The sequence below is a fragment of the Haliotis rufescens genome, unplaced genomic scaffold (genome assembly GCF_023055435.1).
Source record: "Haliotis rufescens isolate VD_foot unplaced genomic scaffold, xgHalRufe1.0.p SCAF_25, whole genome shotgun sequence".
Taxonomy (NCBI): domain Eukaryota; kingdom Metazoa; phylum Mollusca; class Gastropoda; order Lepetellida; family Haliotidae; genus Haliotis; species Haliotis rufescens.
Genome location: NW_025963946.1, coordinates 1,000,825 through 1,022,433, shown reverse-complemented (window position 1 = coordinate 1,022,433; position 21,609 = coordinate 1,000,825). Strand labels below are relative to the sequence as shown.

The following is a 21,609-nucleotide window of genomic DNA, read 5'->3' as shown; positions in this document are numbered from 1 at the left end:
GTATAGCCGTAACATGTTCCCGTGAGTGTACGCCCATCGTACGTAACGCCGTAAAATGTTCCTATGAGAGTAAGTCCATCGTACGTATCGCCGTAACATGTTCCTATGAGTGTAAGTTCATCGTACGTATCGCCGTAAAAGGGGTCTCTGATGTAGGTCCATCGTACGTATCGCCGTAACATGTTCCTTTGAGTGTAAGTTCATCGTAAGTATCGCCGTAAAAGGGGTCTCTGATGTAGGTCCATCGTACGTATCGCCGTAACATGTTCCTTTGAGTGTAAGTTCATCGTAAGTATGGCCGTAAAAGGGTTCATTGATGTAGGTCCATGGTACATAAGGCCTTAAAACGTTCAACGTAGGGTACCCGTGGCCTTGTGCAGCTACTGGACCATCAGTACTTCAAGGGCATGTCTCAGAATAAGAACGCGGTTTACAAAAATGTGAAGTACTGGCGATGCTGTTGGATAGTGGTGTTCCGATTAATCCAAACGACCAAGCGACCGTACGCACAAAGGTGTGATCTAGGTTAACTGAACTTTACATTGAAAATTAGCAAAACGACGCTAACCGATTAATTTTGGGCATCGATCGGTTAGGATGATCCAGTCATCAGTCCTGATTTTATGTCCAATTGCCAACACTACTAACGGTCAAGCTACACCTCGTGTTGCTTTCGCGCGCGTCCTGGAATTGAGAACAAGACTCACGTTACTCGCATCCGTCTACCAGAATCTACCACGTATGGGTCCATTGGTTTCGAAGCGGTACCAAGGCACTGGGTTAGACTAGGTCTTCAGTAACCATGTTTGCCGCAAGAGGCGACTATGCTCGTTGTGAGGGGCGACTAACGGAATCGGGTGGTCAAGCTCGCTGATTTGGTTGATGTCATCGAATCCCAATTGCGTGGAAAGATGCCCATGATATTAAATAATGAATTGTCTGGTCCAGACTCAATTGTTTACAAACCGCCGTCATATAGCTGGAATATTGCTGAGTTCGGCGTTAAACAACGAACAAACAAACCAAGCTACAATGTCGCATTTCAATAGAAAACATGCTGACAGCAGGTTATTTCCGGTTCACTGGCATGACGCGTTAAGCTTAAACATTAATAGATATCATATTCTGTTATTGATCAAATTTGGAGACGACGTAAATGCGTGTTTGGGTGCAGATAAGTCAAATTATCCTGATAATCAATCGGATGAGTTTTCAATTAAGTAATTGTGCTTCGGACGCCATACAAACACGTAAAGGTCCTACAGTACATGTTTGCACAAATCTACACGGTGATTGTGTGTGAGAAATGGTAGGCTGTCATGGGAAAATTACACAAAATGCTTATGTGTTATTAACTTGACGTCCCTTGGCTGTGCTGCAACTATGGTTCAAGGATGTCCGGTACATAATGCTGCCGATTCTATTACAAGCCCAACCAAGGCCGAATATGGAGAAAACATCAGCTTCGAACCAACAACGTTCTGGGTAGTGAGTGCCATCTTTCTCACATGGGACGTTTTTGTACAGTGATTATATCTTCCCGAGGTAAGACCGTCCACTAGCCTTTTTATCAAAGTCCTGTTTCCACCCTTGCCACATCAAGCCCCTTTTTCTGTGCTAAATATGATTGGACTATGGCACATATCGATAGTCCAATCAGAGAACGTTTCACAAAATCAACATCCACGACGGGTATGAAGAATGACTTCGTATGAAAGAAATTTACTGCTGCCTGTCTTTGTTGAAACGTCTTTTTCATCGAAAAACGATTGCCTATGTTTTTGTGTCAGGGGTGAAATCGCGAGTTATTTCGTTATCTGATCGCAAGGTCGTCGCCTATGGTGGTCGCTGTCTGTGTGAAGCTGTGCGAGCTAAGAACAGCGATCTGATTGGATATCGCGTTTTCATTACAAGGGGCACAACTCGTGATCTACGCGAGGTGGCGCCAGGGTCGAGCCAAGGAAAGTGGCCTTGATGCGGCAAGGGTAGAAACTAGGCTTTGATGATATAGGATAGTGGACACACTTGCCTCGGGCAGATGCAGTGATTCAATTAGAGCTGTTTTAACGTAGGTGGAACTATGTTTTTGAAGTTCTCGGCTGCCTGACAATATGTTACATATGCCATACGTTGGTACGCATCAAAAGAACCATCACTATGGTCTCTGAATGTGACTCGGGGCATAACGTCCATGTTAAGTGTGTCAAACTATAAGTACCAGATTCAGCACCAGCAGTCTCTACCATTCCAGCTTGTGTGTTCGTGCTCCACTGAGTGACGTCACACAGTGTATACTAGGTGCATTAACAGCATTAATTCATTGTGTTACCACCATTGCATTACTATCATTATTCCTGAAACGGTTTTGTCTCGCCCCTTCTTCCGCCTTCTTACAAGCACTGGAAGCATGCAATATTTTCATCTCTGGAAAATGCAATGCTGGGCTAACTATAAGAATGTCGCAGTCTGTCCACATGAAACCTTAACGGTTATAATAAAACGACGGACAAAAGAAAGTGTACGCTTGAAAATTGGATTTGACCAAAACATTTGAAGAGTTATCAAAACGTTACAAGGCTGAAAGCAGTTGCCGAAACACTGCAAACTTAGGTCCAAAACCCAAAACCCAAAAATATATAACCATCGAATTACCATTTCATGTTTATTTCATTTCTAGCTACTATCAAACATGGGAGTATATTTGGTATGGAGATTCGCTGATTTCAGGAAGTCGCCTCGCCGCGTCTTCATTTCTATAAGACACAATCAATCGCTTTCCAAATTTCCCCAATCAAAACTAATGATTAACAGTTACATCAAAAAGTGTAAAGATTGTGTTTTAATATTGGAAATAGCAACCCTGTTCTCTGAATATACGACTTGAGGGATATATTTTAAAAAACACGTGATAAAAGCTGCATCTATGCATGTAATTTACGTATTATTAAAGATGTCACTATAATACGTGATAAATATTTCATACCATTCAGAGGTAGACACCTTTGGTCATATCGAACTCGTCCGCAACTCGTTTCGGACTAATTTTATTTATTTTTTAGTGGCTTATGCAAAATAGCTAAATTTTGGGAGAAAAACAACTCCGTCCAGATTTTCTCTAGTCTTGGTCTAACGGACTTAGAGGCCGGGTCTATTCCTGCCGTGGGCTATGCTATGGATATTTCATATATAAATGGTTAAGCAAAGTAATTTTAACAACTAGTCAATGTCTACTCATAAATAATCTCAGTGATATTCAAAGTTATTGACCATGCATGTTAAGAGATAACTTCCGATGTACAACAGAAGTCCCATCGAGTCCAATGTAACTAACGCCGTGAGGGACATTACCTGCTTTCGGGTAGGTGATGATGAACACATCGTCATCTCTCACTTCAAAATCCTTCACGGCGTCCAGAATATCCGGTGGAGTATATCCAAAAAACAAAATGCCGTCATAGACATGTTCCCCGGGTAACTTGTGACTGATTTCTGCCGTCATAATTCGAATTGTTCCAACGCGCTGAAAGTCTCCCGAGAGCGTAACCCCAGCGCTGCCAGAATGTTTTCTGTTTGTGAGACATGTTGACAGTTGGATTGCTTGTGACTCGGGCGAGTCGATTTTGTCGAAGGGGCGACAGGTATGTTCTGGGCTATCGATTGTCACGTTAATGAGATTGCTGTGGTATATATTTAACTCAGTGTTGAAGTCGATAACGTTAGAATATTAGTATTGCTTCATGTTTAATAGACAATTCAGAGTCATACAAGTGCACCCAAATCCCTCATTAGTATATGGGACGACCCGGTATCGCGCGGACCTGTGAGCAAATAGCAGACGATAAAACATTGACATTGATTGTTGTTGTTTTATATCAAATTGATTATGGAGCTATGGTTGGAAATATCTATTCCCGCTCATGATTGGTGGTAATGGCAGTTTATTGAAACAATAAAGTCTCATTCTTCAATGTTTTAGTGTTTGGAACGCCGCTTTTAACAGTATTCCAGTGATATCACGGCGTGTCTGCTTAATGTGGGAGGAAAGCCCGAATTGATGCAGGTCTTAGACGTTTACCACTTCGGTGAACCCCACGAGCACGGGTATGGTGCTGACAAACCTAGAAACATAATCGGGGCGAACCGGAATTCGAATCCACAATCATTGGTTTCTGGCGTGCCCAAGGGACGCAACTCTGCACAGACGACTGGGCCGCCTGGGAGAAAACCCAAAGTATGTATGTCCTAACCGTTTACCACTTTGATAAAACGGACGAAATGCGGGTATCTTTTACTCATAGGGTTAAAACTAACAGAATTTTAAAAAAGTCGAATGTTCACTCGTGCAAATATCACTTTACGCGGACCAGTGCTTACGTCATCTAGGCGGCTTTGTTGGCGTCATTCGAATCTTATTGTGACGTAAGGTCGGAATGACGTGACATTAAAAAACGACGTCACAGCTGAAGATTGTGGACGCCATTCGACAATTGTGGTTTTCTGAGACGGTCGTGATTAGTGCATTTCCCTAAAGGGGAGTTCAAAAGGATTAAGAAATAATGAGCATTAAAGAAATTATTAACTCGCATGTGAGTCGTATTGATTTTACAAAACTCGTGTGAGAATTCATGTATTACCCTCTCTCTCTCGCTCGGGCAATGCAAGACGTCTGACACTCGTTTCATAAAATCAGTATAACACACATGCATGTATGAAGCTGTTAAACAAGGTAGGAAAATCTAGGATTCGAACAATCAGTTTCTTCTTTGTATTCTGAATATAATGCACAAATATCATAATGGAGAGAGGTGTGTATAACACATTTATGCTATTCTTTTGTCCAGGGTAGACACGGGGTACACGGAATTTTTTGGGTAGCAACTTCTTTAATACTGTAAAAAGCGACGTTTCGGTATAGTTCCTTATACCATTAACTCTCTACTGTTTATCGTCCACCTACTATATATATTCTGTACAATGTCCCTCATTCAGTCTTGCTTGACAACGGTATAAGGATCTATACCGAAACGTTGCTTTTCACAGTATTAAAGTTGTTATCCATAAAATTGTGTCTATCTTGTCATCCGTCAACTTCTAAGTTATGCCTATGACACAATTTTTTTGTCCATGTGAGGTCATCTTGTATGAGCCTAAAACTTCAGAGGGGCGGTCGGGTAGCCTAGTGGTTAAAGCGTTCACTCGTCACGCCGAAGACCCGGGTTCGATTCCCGACATGGGTACAATGTGTGAAGCCCATTTCTGGTGTCCCCCGCCGTGATATTGCTGGAATATTGCTAAAAGCGGCGTAAAACCATACTCACTCACTCACTAAAACTTCAGAAGGTTTTTCAGCAACATCCATGGCTACAAACATAACATTCCGATGTTTTGTTTTATTAAAAAAATACCTATGAACAACTGGTGTGCGTGAAACTTCTTCATATCTGAAGGTCGCCTATAAAAATGTATTCAGCAAACAACTGTGATTTCAAGCACGTTTTCTTTCATATCAAATATTACACGACGACAAAATCGTAGACGCATTCAGCAGATTTCCTCGTGGGTAGTCCGAATACGTACAAGGCGACGCTGGCCGAATGACTGGGACAAGACAACATCCAGATATAGCAACGTATGTCTTAATTCTGCACCAATATCTGACACCTGCAGCCGGGCGATAATTATGTCAATAGCGATAGACACGAGTCGAGCCATAAGATCGATTGGAATCAATCTAGCTTTCCATCGTAATGGCAAAACGGTTTACAGGTCGTGCGGATGAATACATTGTCATATCCGGTTTCTGTCGGAATCTTTGACCGAATAAGCCGGCCACTTATCTCAGGGTGACCCTTCCCAGGGTTCACTTCCGGTTCCTCTACAGATGTCTATTGAGCGAAAGTTAAAGTGACTTATTCCCCTATTACGTACACATTAATTGTTTCCGGAATTATTATGGATTTGTCTTCAAGGTCATAGGCAACTAACGCCGAAACCCGCATTAAAAGGCCTACGTCCCCTATAAATAGTGGACCTCTCCTAAAGATGACAAGTCACAATCTTGACTTCAAGCCGTTGAAATGGTACATCACTTGGACTGCTCTTTTGAAAATATTGATGGTTGAAAGGCATATCTATGCTAAATTCTAACTTCATTTATTCCAGGGATTTCATGAATAGACATATTGAAAAGTAATGTGACATTTCTCAAGAAATTCAAAACGTCTGGCGTTTGACGAGTCCATCTATGAAAGTTGTGAGGGGTGAAGGGTGCTTTGTATGTTTCCAAAATCATCTATGCTTATTTATGTTTGATGCAAAGGGATATTCTCGGATAAATTAGAAAGACATCGATTAGAATTGTAGGTGTAGAATTGTTTATTACCGATATACTCCGTGGCGGAAGGTGGTGGGGCGGTGGTAGGGCCTCACAGTGTAAGCTTTGAGCTGACACGTGCATGTAAGACCTTGCTCACATGATCATCGTGGACGCATGAGTCTTACAGTGAACAGGATAAAAAGACGGGGGCAGCAATATTCAAGCATTCACGGGAACCGGTAAACAAGTAAGTCTGGGGCTAACAAACCAGTGATTGATATTATGAGCAACTGCAACGCCGTTGGGATTTAGTGCAATGCAACCAAGTCACCGTGTCTGATCAAAGTATGGTTCCACTTACGCCGAGCGATAGGCGACGCTGAGGGCCTATACTTTCATAGTTGAGAGAAATGTCACACTTGATACCCGAGGATGGTATTACCGTGCAGGTTTACTCTCCTTCACAGATATACTAGAAGAGTGCGTTTGATGACTATTTCTAACGATGTGTGCTAGGTGAAATGGGGTTTAACGTCACGTTTAAGATTATTCATACACTCATATAGCCACAGAGATCTCATACCACAGGTGTTACATGGAACCCAACTCAGGCACGTTGTGCGGACTCCGAGACGGCGAGGCGTGTTTATCCCCTAAGCGAAAAGCAAGTATCATATTATTATTTTTTTAGCGTTTTTTTGAACGACACGGCAAGGGCATAGAATTAACGAGGCGGTCGGGTGATCGAACCACAAACTTTCCGCTCTCTGGGCAGACGCTCTTATCCATCACAACAAGAGGCGGTCGCGGGATCGAACCACCAACCTTCCGCTCTCTGGGCAGATGCTCTATATCCACGACGCCACTGAGGCGGTCGGGTGATCGAACCACAAACTTTCCGCTCTCTGGGCAGACGCTCTTATCCATCACAACACGAGGCGGTCGCGGGATCGAACCACCAACCTTCCGCTCTCTGGGCAGACGCTCTATATCCACGACGCCACTGAGGCGGTCGGGTGATCGAACCACAAACTTTCCGCTCTCTGGGCAAACGCTCTTATCCATCACAACACGAGGCGGTCGCGGGATCGAACCACCAACCTTCCGCTCTCTGGGCAGACGCTCTATATCCACGACGCCACTGAGGCGGTCGGGTGATCGAACCACAAACTTTCCGCTCTCTGGGCAGACGCTCTTATCCATCACAACACGAGGCGGTCGCGGGATCGAACCACCAACCTTCCGCTCTCTGGGCAGACGCTCTATATCCACGACGCCACTGAGGCGGTCGGGTGATCGAACCACAAACTTTCCGCTCTCTGGGCAAACGCTCTTATCCATCACAACACGAGGCGGTCGCGGGATCGAACCACCAACCTTCCGCTCTCTGGGCAGACGCTCTATATCCACGACGCCACTGAGGCGGTCGGGTGATCGAACCACAAACTTTCCGCTCTCTGGGCAGACGCTCTTATCCATCACAACACGAGGCGGTCGCGGGATCGAACCACCAACCTTCCGCTCTCTGGGCAGACGCTCTATATCCACGACGCCACTGAGGCGGTCGGGTGATCGAACCACAAACTTTCCGCTCTCTGGGCAGACGCTCTTATCCATCACAACACGAGGCGGTCGCGGGATCGAACCACCAACCTTCCGCTCTCTGGGCAGACGCTCTATATCCACGACGCCACGGAGGCGGTTGGTGATCGAACCACAAACTTTCCGCTCTCTGGGCAGACGCTCTTATCCATCACAACACGAGGCGGTCGCGGGATCGAACCACCAACCTTCCGCTCTCTGGGCAGACGCTCTATATCCACGACGCCACTGAGGCGGTTGGTGATCGAACCACAAACTTTCCGCTCTCTGGGCAGACGCTCTTATCCATCATAACACGAGGCGGTCGCGGGATCGAACCACCAACCTTCCGCTCTCTGGGCAGACGCTCTATATCCACGACGCCACGGAGGCGGTTGGTGATCGAATCACAAACTTTCCGCTCTCCGGCACGCCATCTATATCCACGACGCCACGGATGCTGTCGGGGGATCGAACCACCAACCTTCCGCTCTCCGGGCAGAAGCTCTGTCCACTACACCACGGAGGTGATCAGAGGATCGAACCCTATTTGTCCTCTCTCTTGGCAGACGCTCTCTGCACTGTGCACCAATCTGAACGTGACGATATCTAAATTTAAAATACATCTTACATTCTATTGACTTCTGAAATAGGGATTAAATACTAAAACGACGCCTCATAGAACCATGAATGTCGGTCAAGGTGTGTGTGTGTGTGTGGGGGGGGGGGGGGGGGGGGGGCAGCCCTGTAGGAATTCGAGATCTGGATCGAAACTCTTAATTTATCTTTTAAGATGTTTAGTACATTTCCTCTCATACCATTTGTTCCATGCAGGTATTATCAGGTCCGAATAGTGCACTTAGGTTACTTTCTACTATTGGTGTAGTTTGCCTAGACTATATAGAGTTCCTCCCATAACACATCCGACGATTCTTACAAGTGGCTTGCGGACAACATTTTCATAATGTTCCAGTATTTCAATTCAAACTGGAAGCAACAAGTGTTAAAACAAGACTTCAAGTATTTCAAAGAGTTTCATATAAATGTCATTCTTGCGTTATGTACGATCGCCACCGAGACGGCGTTACAAATGGACCCAAACCTTGCGCCACACCAGACAATGCAAGCGTAGGTAAGCTATTTTTAGCCACCAGGCACCTGAGGTCACCCACGCCATCTACCGGTCCCTCTTTGTTTACAAAGTTATGCAGATGGTTGTACTTTTAAAGCCGCGCTTATGTATCCAAGTAAATTGCGTTATTTACGATGTTGCATTTATATTTTATACATGAAGCAGGATTTCGACATATAAATACAAAACTATTTTTTTCAGTTGTATTTTTTAGGAATCAAGGCTGGTTAACTGCCAGACATTTGATAGCTTTCATTGTTCATTAGCATAATCAAGATGGCGACCGCTGTAGATAGCGTTTGCCACAATGACCCCAACTTTGCTGTGATTTGCTCGTTTCTGGACAAGCACAGCGATGCTTTGGGGTTGCCAGAAATTTCTTTTACAGATCTTCAAATTTTTATCGAAGATAACAAAACTGGTAAGAAACCGCATTTGCATATTGCACACCAAACTTTATTTATGAGCATCCCAATTTTTATTCTGAAATTTCATGACCAAAGACGCTTTCCAGTATCATCAACAAATACTTACTTTTTTCACTCGGTAAAATGTGACATAAGAGTGCATTAAAACTAAAAGAAAGACTCCAATATACTATACGAAACATGTGTGATGTTTCCTGTGTCTGTTTCTAATTGTGTGGTTTTACTGGCACTGTCAGTGTCACAGATAATTTGAGCCATACCAAACATACGACAGCATGTGATTTGTGAAAAGCAAGATAGCATTCGTTCCAGTTCAGATTACATGCTTTTATTCTATGCTCGTCAAGATATCAGTATTATGCAAAAATCAGGCATCAATCAGTCAATTTTGTTTTCCTAAATATGGCTTGTGGGACACTGATGTATTCCCTTGTGTCTGTTTTGTTTGTTTCACTTCTTGATGTAAACATTAGGCCTTCTTGCTAGTCAGTTTATATTTAAGTTCAGTTTACAGCTTTGGATATTTGATGTGTCTTTAAGGTACAGGAGCATTTCATGCATTGCAACTGGGCATGATGTTTTCAATTGACTGCTTACAACATTCTGACAAATCCTATATAACTTAATCCAGGGGCATGTAACTCTGTATGGGTGGATTGAGATAAGAGAGTGCTCTTCTCCGGGTGAGAGTAATCAGAGGAGATAATTAAAGACCAATGATGATAGTTCCTTATTGCTGTTTAGCATTTGAGGGTTATAATTCTGAACCGGTTCACAATGCTTCAGTTTTGCTACACATTGGAGGTCCATACTATTTAACGTCCGGAAGGTTTCATCAGATGTCCGGGAGTTAAATAATACAGTGCAGTCAGTCAATAAAACGTGTCTTTCTCAGTTTGGTACAATCATGAGAATATATGTAAAGACTAAGTTACGACCACCGGGTCAGTTTGAATAAAATATAATCGTATTTGGTACGCAGATTCATCATTTAAAAAGGATAGTGATGTATGTACCCTTTTTCTCGATGCTTTTGTGATTTATGTAAAATAGTATTCAGGATTCAGAGGTGAGCAATGAGACCCAGGGCGAAAAATTAGATGGTATTCGTGATTTAAGGGAGGAGGGGGTTGGCACCCTCCTTAATGACACTTTATTATAATTAATACAAGAACACAATTATATAGAATATACTTTATTATTTAGTATCATTCGCCAGGATGCTCCCTGGCATTGCCTGGATGCTCCTGGACATTATTTAGTAGGACCGCAAATTGGAACTGGATACTAAACATTATTGTCTCTTTTCAAGCAGGGCTAGCTACAAAATCTGAGGACTAGTGAAATAAGGTTTATACTAGTCCACTGGACTAGTATTTACTAAAAGAAAATTTTCTAAGGCTGTCATTGTGAATTTGAAACTACAATCAAACATGTTATATTGCTTGAACACACATTTATCATGGTTATCTTCAAAACATACCTTTCTCAAGAGAGCTCTATCTTGAAAACTCGGAGAAGGCACCTCAGACAGTTTTGTTACTTGAGGCGAGATAATTTCACTGTCATCTTCTGTTTGATCCTTAATATCAATTTGTTTTATCTATCTACCTGTCAAAATTTAGGATATAACTTAATTTTTATTTCCACCAGACCTCAATCATTATCTGCTATAGAGTTGTCATCTACCTAATGATAACAATGGTAGTCAACAAGGAAATGTCACTGATCCTTCCTGAATTACAAGTTTGTGTCAGATTTTGTTAATAGTTGACCCTGCAAAAACAGTGTTTACTTTATAGTTTGTGTCATCTTAGAATCCTTTTTCAATTATCACATGGGAATTATCAACAACATCATGTACATGATACATTTGGTCAGATGGTTTCCAAATGCAATACAAAATAATCTCATATCCTAGACATCAGAACATAAACATTCATCAACCTGTTCCGCTTGTTGGTATTTTTACGTCAGAAATGAGTATGACATTGGACAAATGTTTGAACCGAACAGTGTGCAATCAACATGTTACGAACAAACTTCATCCCATTGCATTACACCTTCTAGTACTAGGGGTGAAACAATACATCGGTGCATTTTAAGTTGTTATCGAACATACACACACAATTTTGTTGGTCAAATATCGCAAAATGTGTCGTAATTAGCATTCCAAGTTCACTACCAGAAATAGCAGCTATGAACATGTATCTACAGCTTGCTTGTCCTTTAGAACAGGGGCGGTCGGGTAGCCTAGTGGTTAAAGCGTTCGCTCGTCACGCTGAGGACCCGGGTTCGAATCCCGACATGGGTACAATGTGTAAAGCCCATTTCTGGTGTCCCCCGCCGTGATATTGCTGGAATATTGCTAAAAGCGGCGTAAATCCAAACTCACTCACTCACTCACTTTAGAACATGCTCCGAAATATTTATAGTCAAGAAGTTTCCAAGAAGTTGACGTAAATATGTGTATCGCGATATGTATTGTAACATTACCTATGTATCGAGATGCGTATCGTATAGTGACCTTGCTGTATTGTTTCACCCCTATTCAGTACCTGCCCATGATACCTCTGTGAAGAGTAAATTGTTGTCAAACTTGAAAGTACCAGTAGATAGGACCATTGCTGTACCTATCACCTGAAAAATGCTGCTTGACTGGCTCTTAATAAAAGTCTTATCACTTGTAGACAATGTTACAAATCATCTTTTATTATGTGTAATACTGGCTGGTGGGATGGTAAGCGTTAATGACACATTTTTATGATAAATGGATAATGATGGTGCATGTGATAATTCAAGCAAAGCTTCACAGATTTCATGGTCTGATTCTCAAGTGCTGCTCTGCTGTCACTATGGCAGAAAGAATTGTTGTGAGGCCAGGTTACACAGGAAGTATCCCAGGTTCCGTCATTTATACAAGAAGGTACCCACGTTTCCAGGGAAGAACCAAAATATAGAAAACTGTACCCCACTCATCTAATTTGGCTTTGCATAAAGATTATCTTTTACATATTGTAGTTGGTTGAATTCAAGACTATCAAGGCGCCACGATTCGCTGTGCAGAGTTGCTTCCCTTGGGCATGCCAGAAACCTATCATTGTGGGTTCAAATCCCGGTTTGCCCTGATTATGTTTCTAGGTTTGTCAGCACCATACCCGTGCTCGTGGGTTTCACTGAAGTGGTAAACGTCTGAGACCTGCATCACTTCGGGCTTACCTCCCACATTAAGCTGACACGCCGTGATATAACTGGAATAATGTTAAAAGCGGCGTTAAACCCAACTCACTCAAGACTATTAAGCAAAGGCCATCTATGTTCAGAGATATAATGTATGGATTTTGTTTCATTGGCTGGTTTTCGTATCCCTGTACATGGTGTGAGTTTTAGGGTGAAACAATACATCGATGCACCAGTATGTCGTGGGATTTCATGATTTCATGTCTTATGTTTAAATCATTTCAAAAAGCTTACTCCTAACAAGGCTCCGTTGTTGTTTTCTGCAAGGGGCAGTGAAGTTTGCTCAAAGAAAAAAATATATTGTACAACAAATTTGTTGTATGATGTTTCTTGCTAGATAAGTTTCATTATATCAGGGTACTGTTCTGAATAGACATGTCTTCTCATCTTCCCGAGGCAAGAGAGTTAACTGACTGTAAAAGTCCAGTTTCCACCCTTGCTGAACTAGACTGGAATTTCTGGGCTCAATCATAGCGACACTAGTGGCTGTTACAAGTTATGTTCCTCCTATTGACCTATAATTTTCTACCTCTCATATTACTTGCATTTGCTTAAAACAAAATGGCAGCACCCAGTGAAGACGTCTGGTTGATAAGTAGGACCTATATTATAATAAAATCTTCCTTTACGAAGTGCATCGAATAATGTGAGCACCTGGATTAAAAACTTGAAAAGATTTGGAAAGTATCTGTAGACCATGCTGACACCAAGTTGACGATACACATGCTTTGAAAATCCTGCAATCGATGGAAATCTGTACGGCAGTTTACGAACAGGATGTCCATTTCGTTAGGCACTTTTTATTGGACTCATCTTCCCGAGGCAAGAGAGTTAACTGACTTTAAAAGTCCAGTTTCCACCCTTGCCGAACTAGGCTGGAATTCCTGGGCTCGATCGTAGCGCACAAGTGGCTATTGCGAGTTATGTCCTTTCTATGCCTCTCCTATTGACCAATCAGATTCAACCTCTGGTATCACTTGCATTTGCTTCAAACAAAACGGTGGCGCCCAGTCAAGATGATCTGATTGATAATCAAGATCTATATTGCGATAAAACGAGTCTTATATCGCAAAGTGCATCAAATCACGTGAGCACCTTGATTAAAAGCATGAAAAGATTTAGAAAATATCTGTTGACAACGAGTTAGGGGTGCACATGCTTTGCAAATCCTGCAGTCGACCAAAACCTGCATGACACTTTACGAACCGGATTTCAATTTCAGTGCGCGATTTTGATTAGACTATGCATAGACTCGTTAGTCCAGCCAAAATGTAACTCCATAATACCAGCCTAGTTCGGCAAGGGTGGAAACTGGACTTTTATAGTCAGATAACTCACTTGCCTTGGGAAGATGTATTGGACTATGCATAGACTCCTTAGTCAGGCCAAAATGTAACTCCGTAATTCCAGCCTAGTTCGGCAAGGGAGGAAACTGGACTTTTATAGTCAGTTAACTCCCTTGCCTCAGGAAGATGCAAGCTCCTTCCAAGCGCGTGACACCTTCGTTACACTCTCGGTAACATCGCTGCCACCAGTGTGGGCGCAGCCATTACAAGAATCTTGAAATTTTCCCTCTAACCCCATATGTAGTAACGTTTATACTTTTGTTTATGTCTTTTGGAATGCCATCATAGTTCATTTTGAAAAGGTTTACGACTGACCATGTTTTCCAGATGAATTTACTTCGTTGTTTTAATAATCAGATTGGTTCGAGATTGCAGACTAACGGAAAATCAACCAACTTCTCCCTTACATTCTTACTATATCAATTAAAGATGATACTTTTAATGAAATAGAAATTCAAATTGACAAACAAAGAAAGTAATTTATCAGCGGTAAGTGTATTCTGCGTCACGACAGTCGTCACTTGTTTGGAAACATAACAGTCATTCGGTTGCGAGTTCAACTCCAAGCATGGTTGGGGCGAACGGACTATCACTGTGAGGAGCTTGAGGAAGATGGTGTCTTCTTGTATTAGCTGGGTACCCTCCGGTACATAGGACTGTACCCTCCGGTACATAGGACTGTACCCAGAATAGTGCCCTGTGGTACTCATCCCTGCAGGATCTATTTCTGTATCACTACAGGTTTAGCATTGCCGCAGACTGAAAAATAATTGTCTTTTGGCTTCTTTTTTATCATGACCATTCCTTTTGGAAAATGACCCCATTATTTTGTCCCTGGTTGGTCAGATAGGCCCTACATTTTTAGCTACTAAAATGAACACTGCATATTTCAAATTATAAGTCAATGACTTATGATGTGATCTGAATTTTGATTACATTCTGGTGATCATAGAATGTAATGTTTTGCTGAGTAAGGAGGTATGATCTTTGTATTTCAGTCGATAAAGTACTAACTGATCTACATATATTCCTGCTGAGAAGAATTGGCAAGACAAGTGTGACTGCTGAGAGAATAGAGAGGCAACTCGTGAAGGTATGGTAGTACTATCATGATACACATTGTTTCCAACCTATGCATCGAAAGCAAAGGGTCCGTGTCACTCTAATGTTAAAAGTTGAAAATTTAGGGAGTCCCTAGATTTAAATACCATAACAGCAATCATCAATGATCCTGGGACCATTTTATTTTGAAGACTGATACATTTCATGACTTTTAAAAATGTTGTTTCTATGTGGAACACTGGAATAGTTCATGTTACATTTGGCTGACAAGATGTCTATATTTACCGATCAGTTACCACAAGGGTTAAATTTAGCATTAGGTTTTTTGCATGCAGGGTATACAGTGATTGTTATTAATATAAAAAAAATTGAATGATACAGAATGATCATAATTATGTTCCGATGATTGATTGTAAGTGATGATTGGTTTTCTTGTACTGTTGCCATGGTTGCTGATGCTGTGAATAATAATCAATATTATCTGTAGTGGAGATGTAAAAGATTTATTGAAAGTGTTCAATCATTTCTTTGATCTATAAATAATTATTTGTAACCATAATCATCATCAGTATCATACACAACCAATCAAGTTACTTTCATTTATCATGTATATGAAGAGAGATTCTGGAAATCTCAGACAAAAAGGATAACAGAATTTTAAGAAACCAATAACCATGATGATTATGACCAAAAACCATTGATAATATCCAGTAATTTTATACTTTATATTGCAGTTTCTGACAGGTTTGCAGTGAATTCTCTCTGGAAATATTCTGTATCTATCATTTCTTTGTTCCTAGTTTTGCCACAACTTCTCTGATGTCGATGCATGGGAAATAGAGAGAATTGGTTACCGATTGGCCAAAGTTTCTACAAAACTGAGGATTTTAAAGGTGAGAACCATTAAGGCATTCTTTCTAGTCTTCATTTTTTAGAAAACATAATGCATCAATTTAATATATTTCCATAATCTAAGGATGTCACCAAGAAGACTACTCAAAAGAAGTTAAAGCAGCGGTAGAAACTAACAGTTTTAGTCCACTAGTCCTTATAATGATAACATATAGCAAAACCCTTAAAAATGGCAAATGTCTACTAGTCCTTATGATACGTTAACTATTGGGCAGATTATCTCACACATTCTTTAATACTACAGTTGTACCTCATGGTGTTGAATGTAGGGGACCTGGAAAATAGTTTGAGTTGTCCAGGGTTCCAGAGAATTTTCAAAAACCACACGTTATGAGAGATAATTACTGGGTCAGGATGCAACAATAGATTTCAAGGCATAGGTAAAGTTCAGTGCCCAGGCTCCTGGTAGTGAAGGGGGTGTATCATCGATCTCACTGTCCCTATCTGGATTAATGTCATTGTTTAAGTCATATCTCGAATAATAGATTCACTTACATAATCTTAACCCATTTCTCAATTTTGATGTGTCATCAGCAGTCACATGAGAACACTACAGTAACTTGCTGTTGATGTGTATACAGTAATCATCTTGCACTTAGATTATTTTGAACTGTTCGAGTCATCAGGGGAATTTTATACTTAATTTGGATACTTGGGACTCCTAAATGAGTTTGAGACAACCAGGAATTCGACACATCCAGTTTGACATATCAAATTATTAATGATGATAAAATATTAAAGGAAGTCGCAGAGACTGAAAGGTGAGTTCGAGACAACCAGGAATTCGACACATCCAGTTTGAAAAATCAGATTATAAATGATGATAAAATATTAAAGGAATTGGCAGGGACTGAAAGGTGAGTTCAAGACAACCAGGAATTTGACACATCCAGTTTGACATATCAGATTATTGATGATGATAAAATATTGAAGGAATTCGCAGATACTGAAAGGTGAGTTCGAGACAACCAGGAATTTGACACATCCCGTTCGACGTATCACAATATTAATGATGATAAAATATTGAAGGAATTCGCAGGGACTGAAAGGTGAGTTCGAGACAACCAGGAATTTGACACATCCAAGTTCAAAACGCTGAGGTTTGACTGTAAAAATAACGAAGTACATGTCACATATCATAATAAATGGCATACAGATGCTCTAATGTCACGTGAAAGTGAATGATTTTATGAGGGAAATGGCTGATATATTGAATGGTGGGGTTGATGTATAAAACATGATTTGATTTCTAACAGGCCGAAAAAATGAAGATTTCTTAAAAAATACAGTATAGCTGCAAAAATCTAAAATGAGACACAGGCTGTGCGACGTAGCTGATGGTGACTGAATAATTTTGTACTGTCTGTGGTCAACGCAAAAATTAATAACAGAAAATTGAAATACAAACTGAAAACTTAAAACTTTATAAAAATTTAAAAGGGCAAGTGAAAATATTGCGGGACTAATACAAAAAAATATGTACTTGCCCTGCAGGACAAGTTGAGTTTAACAATTTGACGTCTTAAGAATCAGTTATGGTGAGAATGACATATGATTAAGAGTTTATTCATTCCCCTCATGTGTTTCCATTTTGTAAATGTCATATATCACATGTATAAGGAACAAAACAAAGATCCGCATAATACTACAGTCGAACCTCGTTATCTCGAACACCGCTATCTCGAATGTACTGATATCTTGAACTTGTTCTCCAGTCCTGACTGACTTACTGTATAAATGTTCATGCATTGTTATCTCAAATGTTCGGATATCATGAAGTCACAGTCCTGCTAGGTTCGAGCGAATAGTGTTGCAGTTGTCGTGGGATTACAATTGATATACATTATGGCAGGGTTGTTTGAGTGGTATGTTCATAATCTGGAAACTAAGCATGCTAGAAAGGTCAAAATCAAAATCTTTTTTATAGGGAGATACAGTTAACACATCTAGTCCCATGTAACATACAAAGCAGGGTTAGAAACTAACAGTTTTTGTCCACTAGTCCTTATAATGATAACATATAGCAAAATCCTTAAAATGGGCCAATTTCTACTAGTCCTTACGATACCTTTACTATTGGGCAGTTTGGTAAGGACTACAGGACTAGTGCCAATTTCTAACGCTGCAAAGATAATATACTAGTCAGTGAATGTACAAAAGATGCTTGAGAGGTACCGTCATTATTTAATAATATCAATGGACCTGTGAAGATCTGGGGAAGAATAGGTCTTCAGCAACCCATGCTTGTCGTAAAAGGCAACTACGTTTGTCGTAAGAGTCGACTAGCAGGATCGAGTGGTTGATGCATGTCATTGTATCCCAGTTACGTATTGCAATGCTCATGAATATGGTCCAGACTTGATTATTTACAGACTGCTGTCATGTTGCTGGAATATTGCTGATTGGGGTGTTAAACAACAAACAAACATTGACATGGTTATAAACCAATCTGATAAACCTGGTATCACTATCTGTTATATGGTGCAAATGAGGTCACTTAGCAGGAACTACTTTTTATCTCCATACATCGATTCAATATCTTCTTGCCAAAAAACTATTGACTTACGTTATCCAAAAGTTTAGATATGGATTTTCCATTCTGCAGGTGATAATATAGACGAACATGGCAGCACATGGTTCTCTCAAACAATGTATTCATACACAGTTTCTAAAGTTACTTTATCACACGATAATAGGGGCACAGGTGGCCAAGTCATTTAAGGTGCCGCAATTTCCTGTGTAGAGTTACATCCCTTTTTCGCACCAGAAACCTATGATTGTGGGTTGAAATTATATTTTTTGGTTTGTCAGCATCATACCCGTGCTCATGGGTGTTGCCAAAGTAGTAACTGTCTGAAACCTGCATCACAACCTTCCCGGTTAAGCTGACACACTGGGATATGACTGGAATACTGGTCAAGGCGATGTTAAACCCTCACTCACTCAATCACTCGAAATTACTGCTGAAACACTTATCATTATAAGAATGACATTATATGATTAAGATAATTTTACCCTAGCCAAAGGCTTGTTGAATTTAATTTATTTTCCTAATATATGATGTTTAAGATACAGTAAGTAGTAAATCTTCTAATAATCTTTATTTAATTTTGTTTATTTTTTTCAGAATCTGCTGGAGTGCCAGTTTGATTATAACACCAAATTCAAAGAAAAGGTCAATGAGCGGAAAGCTGAGGAGATGCGTTTCCAGCCAGTGGGGCGGGACAAGAACGGCCTGGCCTACTGGTACCTTCTGGTGAGTAGTCCTTGCGTCATTTTCGTAACTGCAGTCATACAACACCCACTAACCAAGGCTGTGTACATGTTAGATCTACTGCCATTCTAACTACACAATGACATCATCTTGCAGGATCAGGACCAGAACCTCCTGGTGTACCGAGAGGAACAGGATGATGCTGACAGTGAGACATGGCAGCTGGTCTGCTGGTGAGTTCTTCATACAGTGCTTCTACTGTTATGCCTAGCTAGTGGCCCGTGAAGTACCGGGGTAGAATAGGTCTTCAGCAACCTATGCTTGCTGTAAAAGGAGACTATGCTTGTCGTAAGAGGCGACTATGCTTGTCATAAGAGGCGACTAACGGGATCGGGTGGTCAGGCTTGCTGACTTGGTTGATGCATGTCATCGATCCAAATTGCGTGGATTGATACTCATGATATTAATCACTGGATTGTCCGGTCCAGACTTGATTATTTACAAACCGCTGTCATATAGCTAGAATATGCTGAGTGTGGCAATAAACAACAAACAAACCAACTAACAAAACCAAGCCTAGCTAGTATTTGTTGACCCTATGGGAACCCGGGTTACAATAGATAGCTGGTCTATTGCTTGTCAGAAGAAACAACTAAATTGGATCTACGTGCCACCGACCATTTGCTAGTATTCACAGGCTGCCATGTTATGGCTTGAATAGTGAAAACAACAATGTATTTTATGTAATTATTTGGTTATTTGATTATTTGATTATTTGATTAATTATTTATTGTATCTTATGCATAGAATATGTAGAGATATTCTTGTTATGTCCCTGCAGAATTGTTTAGATATGAATGATTAAAATGCCTTAATAGGCATGGCTTAGCTTGATTATGATTCAGTTGTTTATGTAAGATCACTCTAAGTAGTTTCATTTATCTTTTGTCATGATACCATGTAAAGGATATTTCAAGAGTTTGAGTGAGGTAATCTTGTCCCCAACATTTTTGTTTTTTTACAGGCAAGACAATTGTGTAACTGAAGATGACTGCTTCTAATCAAATGAATTACTTTGTTTCATGCAGTCTTTAATATTTGTTAGCAACTTTTACAATTCATTGTCTTTATCAAAGAATGTGTTTGCTATGTTTATTGCTATTTTGTTTCAGCAACCGGGATGACTTGGCCAAGTTGATATCAAAGCTCAAGGATGAAGGGGATTTAAAGTTTGATGATATTAGTTGTGAGTTTATTCTTAATCATTGTTATTCCTTTGTCTTATTTATAGGAGTTAACTTGTAACATGATTATGTATGTGTTGGCAACTATGTTTGTTCTAATTAGGGCTGTGACGAGTCCAAATTTACTACCCCGCTACCCAACCCCCTATTACCCGACTCTACCTGGGTACCATCTGCAGGTTTCAAGAGATAGGTACAAAATGATTGGGAACAGTTTGACTGTAGCCCTGTCAAAATGTAATCAGATACACGTATAAAACGATCTATACATGCATACACTGAAGTTGACTGACATTTATTCAAACATGTGAAGGTCAGAAGAAATGTGTGCATAGTCAGAGTGAGTGAGAATAATTTTACGCCGCTTTTAGCAATATTCAAGCAACATCATGGCGGGGCACACCGGAAAATGGGCTTCTGACATTGTACCCATGTGGGGAATCGAACCCGGGCCTTCGACGTGGCGAGCCAATGCTTGAACCACTAGGCTACCCCACCACCAACATGCGAAAATTAGTGACATGTAGTATAACCATAGAATGTTAGATAATTTTTGTCATTAAACAATATATCACATGACTGACCATGGGTCCAGGTAGTCCTTTGTGTACCCAGGTCCTTCTCAGTACCCGAGTACCCGAGTTCACCATCCCAGCCCTAGTTCTAATGATCAATTCAGCAAGACCACTTTAATACAAATTATCCGCGCGATATAACCTGAAAACCAGGAAAGATGCGGAGAGGTAGAAACTAACACTTTTAGTCTACTAGTCCTTATGATGATAACATATAGCAAAATCCTTAAAAATGGCCAATTTCTACTAGTCCTTTATGATACCTTAATTATAGGGCAGTTTGGTAAGGACTATAGGAGTAGTGCCAATTTCTAACGCTGATGGATCAGGTGGCTTGGTTGATGGTGTGTGAACATGCCCGACAGCGTTGATCATTGCTCATAATATTGATCACTGGATTGTCTGGATCAGACTTGATTATTTTTAGGCCACCATCATGTAGCTTGAATATTGTTAAATTTAGCATTAAAAGAAGCATGCATGCACACATATAATTTTTCTTGATGCAGTCTTTACAATTCTTTGATGTGATGAAAATTTTAAAAGGTGTTTCCTTTAA

At 40.7% G+C, this 21,609-nt stretch overlaps 2 protein-coding genes across 2 annotated transcripts in view; one reads left to right on the top strand and one right to left on the bottom strand.

Moving 5' to 3' along the window:
- LOC124141357 (sulfotransferase 1C4-like) overlaps nt 1–3,569 on the bottom strand; it is a 28,909-nt gene extending 25,340 nt beyond the window's left edge. Inside the window, exon 1 of the mRNA XM_046509350.2 lies at nt 3,349–3,569. Coding sequence (XP_046365306.2) covers nt 3,349–3,499 — 151 coding nt within the window. The 5' untranslated portion in view covers nt 3,500–3,569. The remainder of the gene's footprint in view (nt 1–3,348) is intronic.
- A 5,712-nt stretch (nt 3,570–9,281) lies between these two features.
- LOC124141358 (remodeling and spacing factor 1-like) overlaps nt 9,282–21,609 on the top strand; it is a 38,719-nt gene continuing 26,391 nt past the window's right edge. The window contains exons 1-6 of the mRNA XM_046509351.2: nt 9,282–9,450; nt 15,042–15,136; nt 15,906–15,998; nt 19,145–19,273; nt 19,388–19,464; nt 20,404–20,477. Coding sequence (XP_046365307.2) covers nt 9,306–9,450; nt 15,042–15,136; nt 15,906–15,998; nt 19,145–19,273; nt 19,388–19,464; nt 20,404–20,477 — 613 coding nt within the window. The 5' untranslated portion in view covers nt 9,282–9,305. The remainder of the gene's footprint in view (nt 9,451–15,041; nt 15,137–15,905; nt 15,999–19,144; nt 19,274–19,387; nt 19,465–20,403; nt 20,478–21,609) is intronic.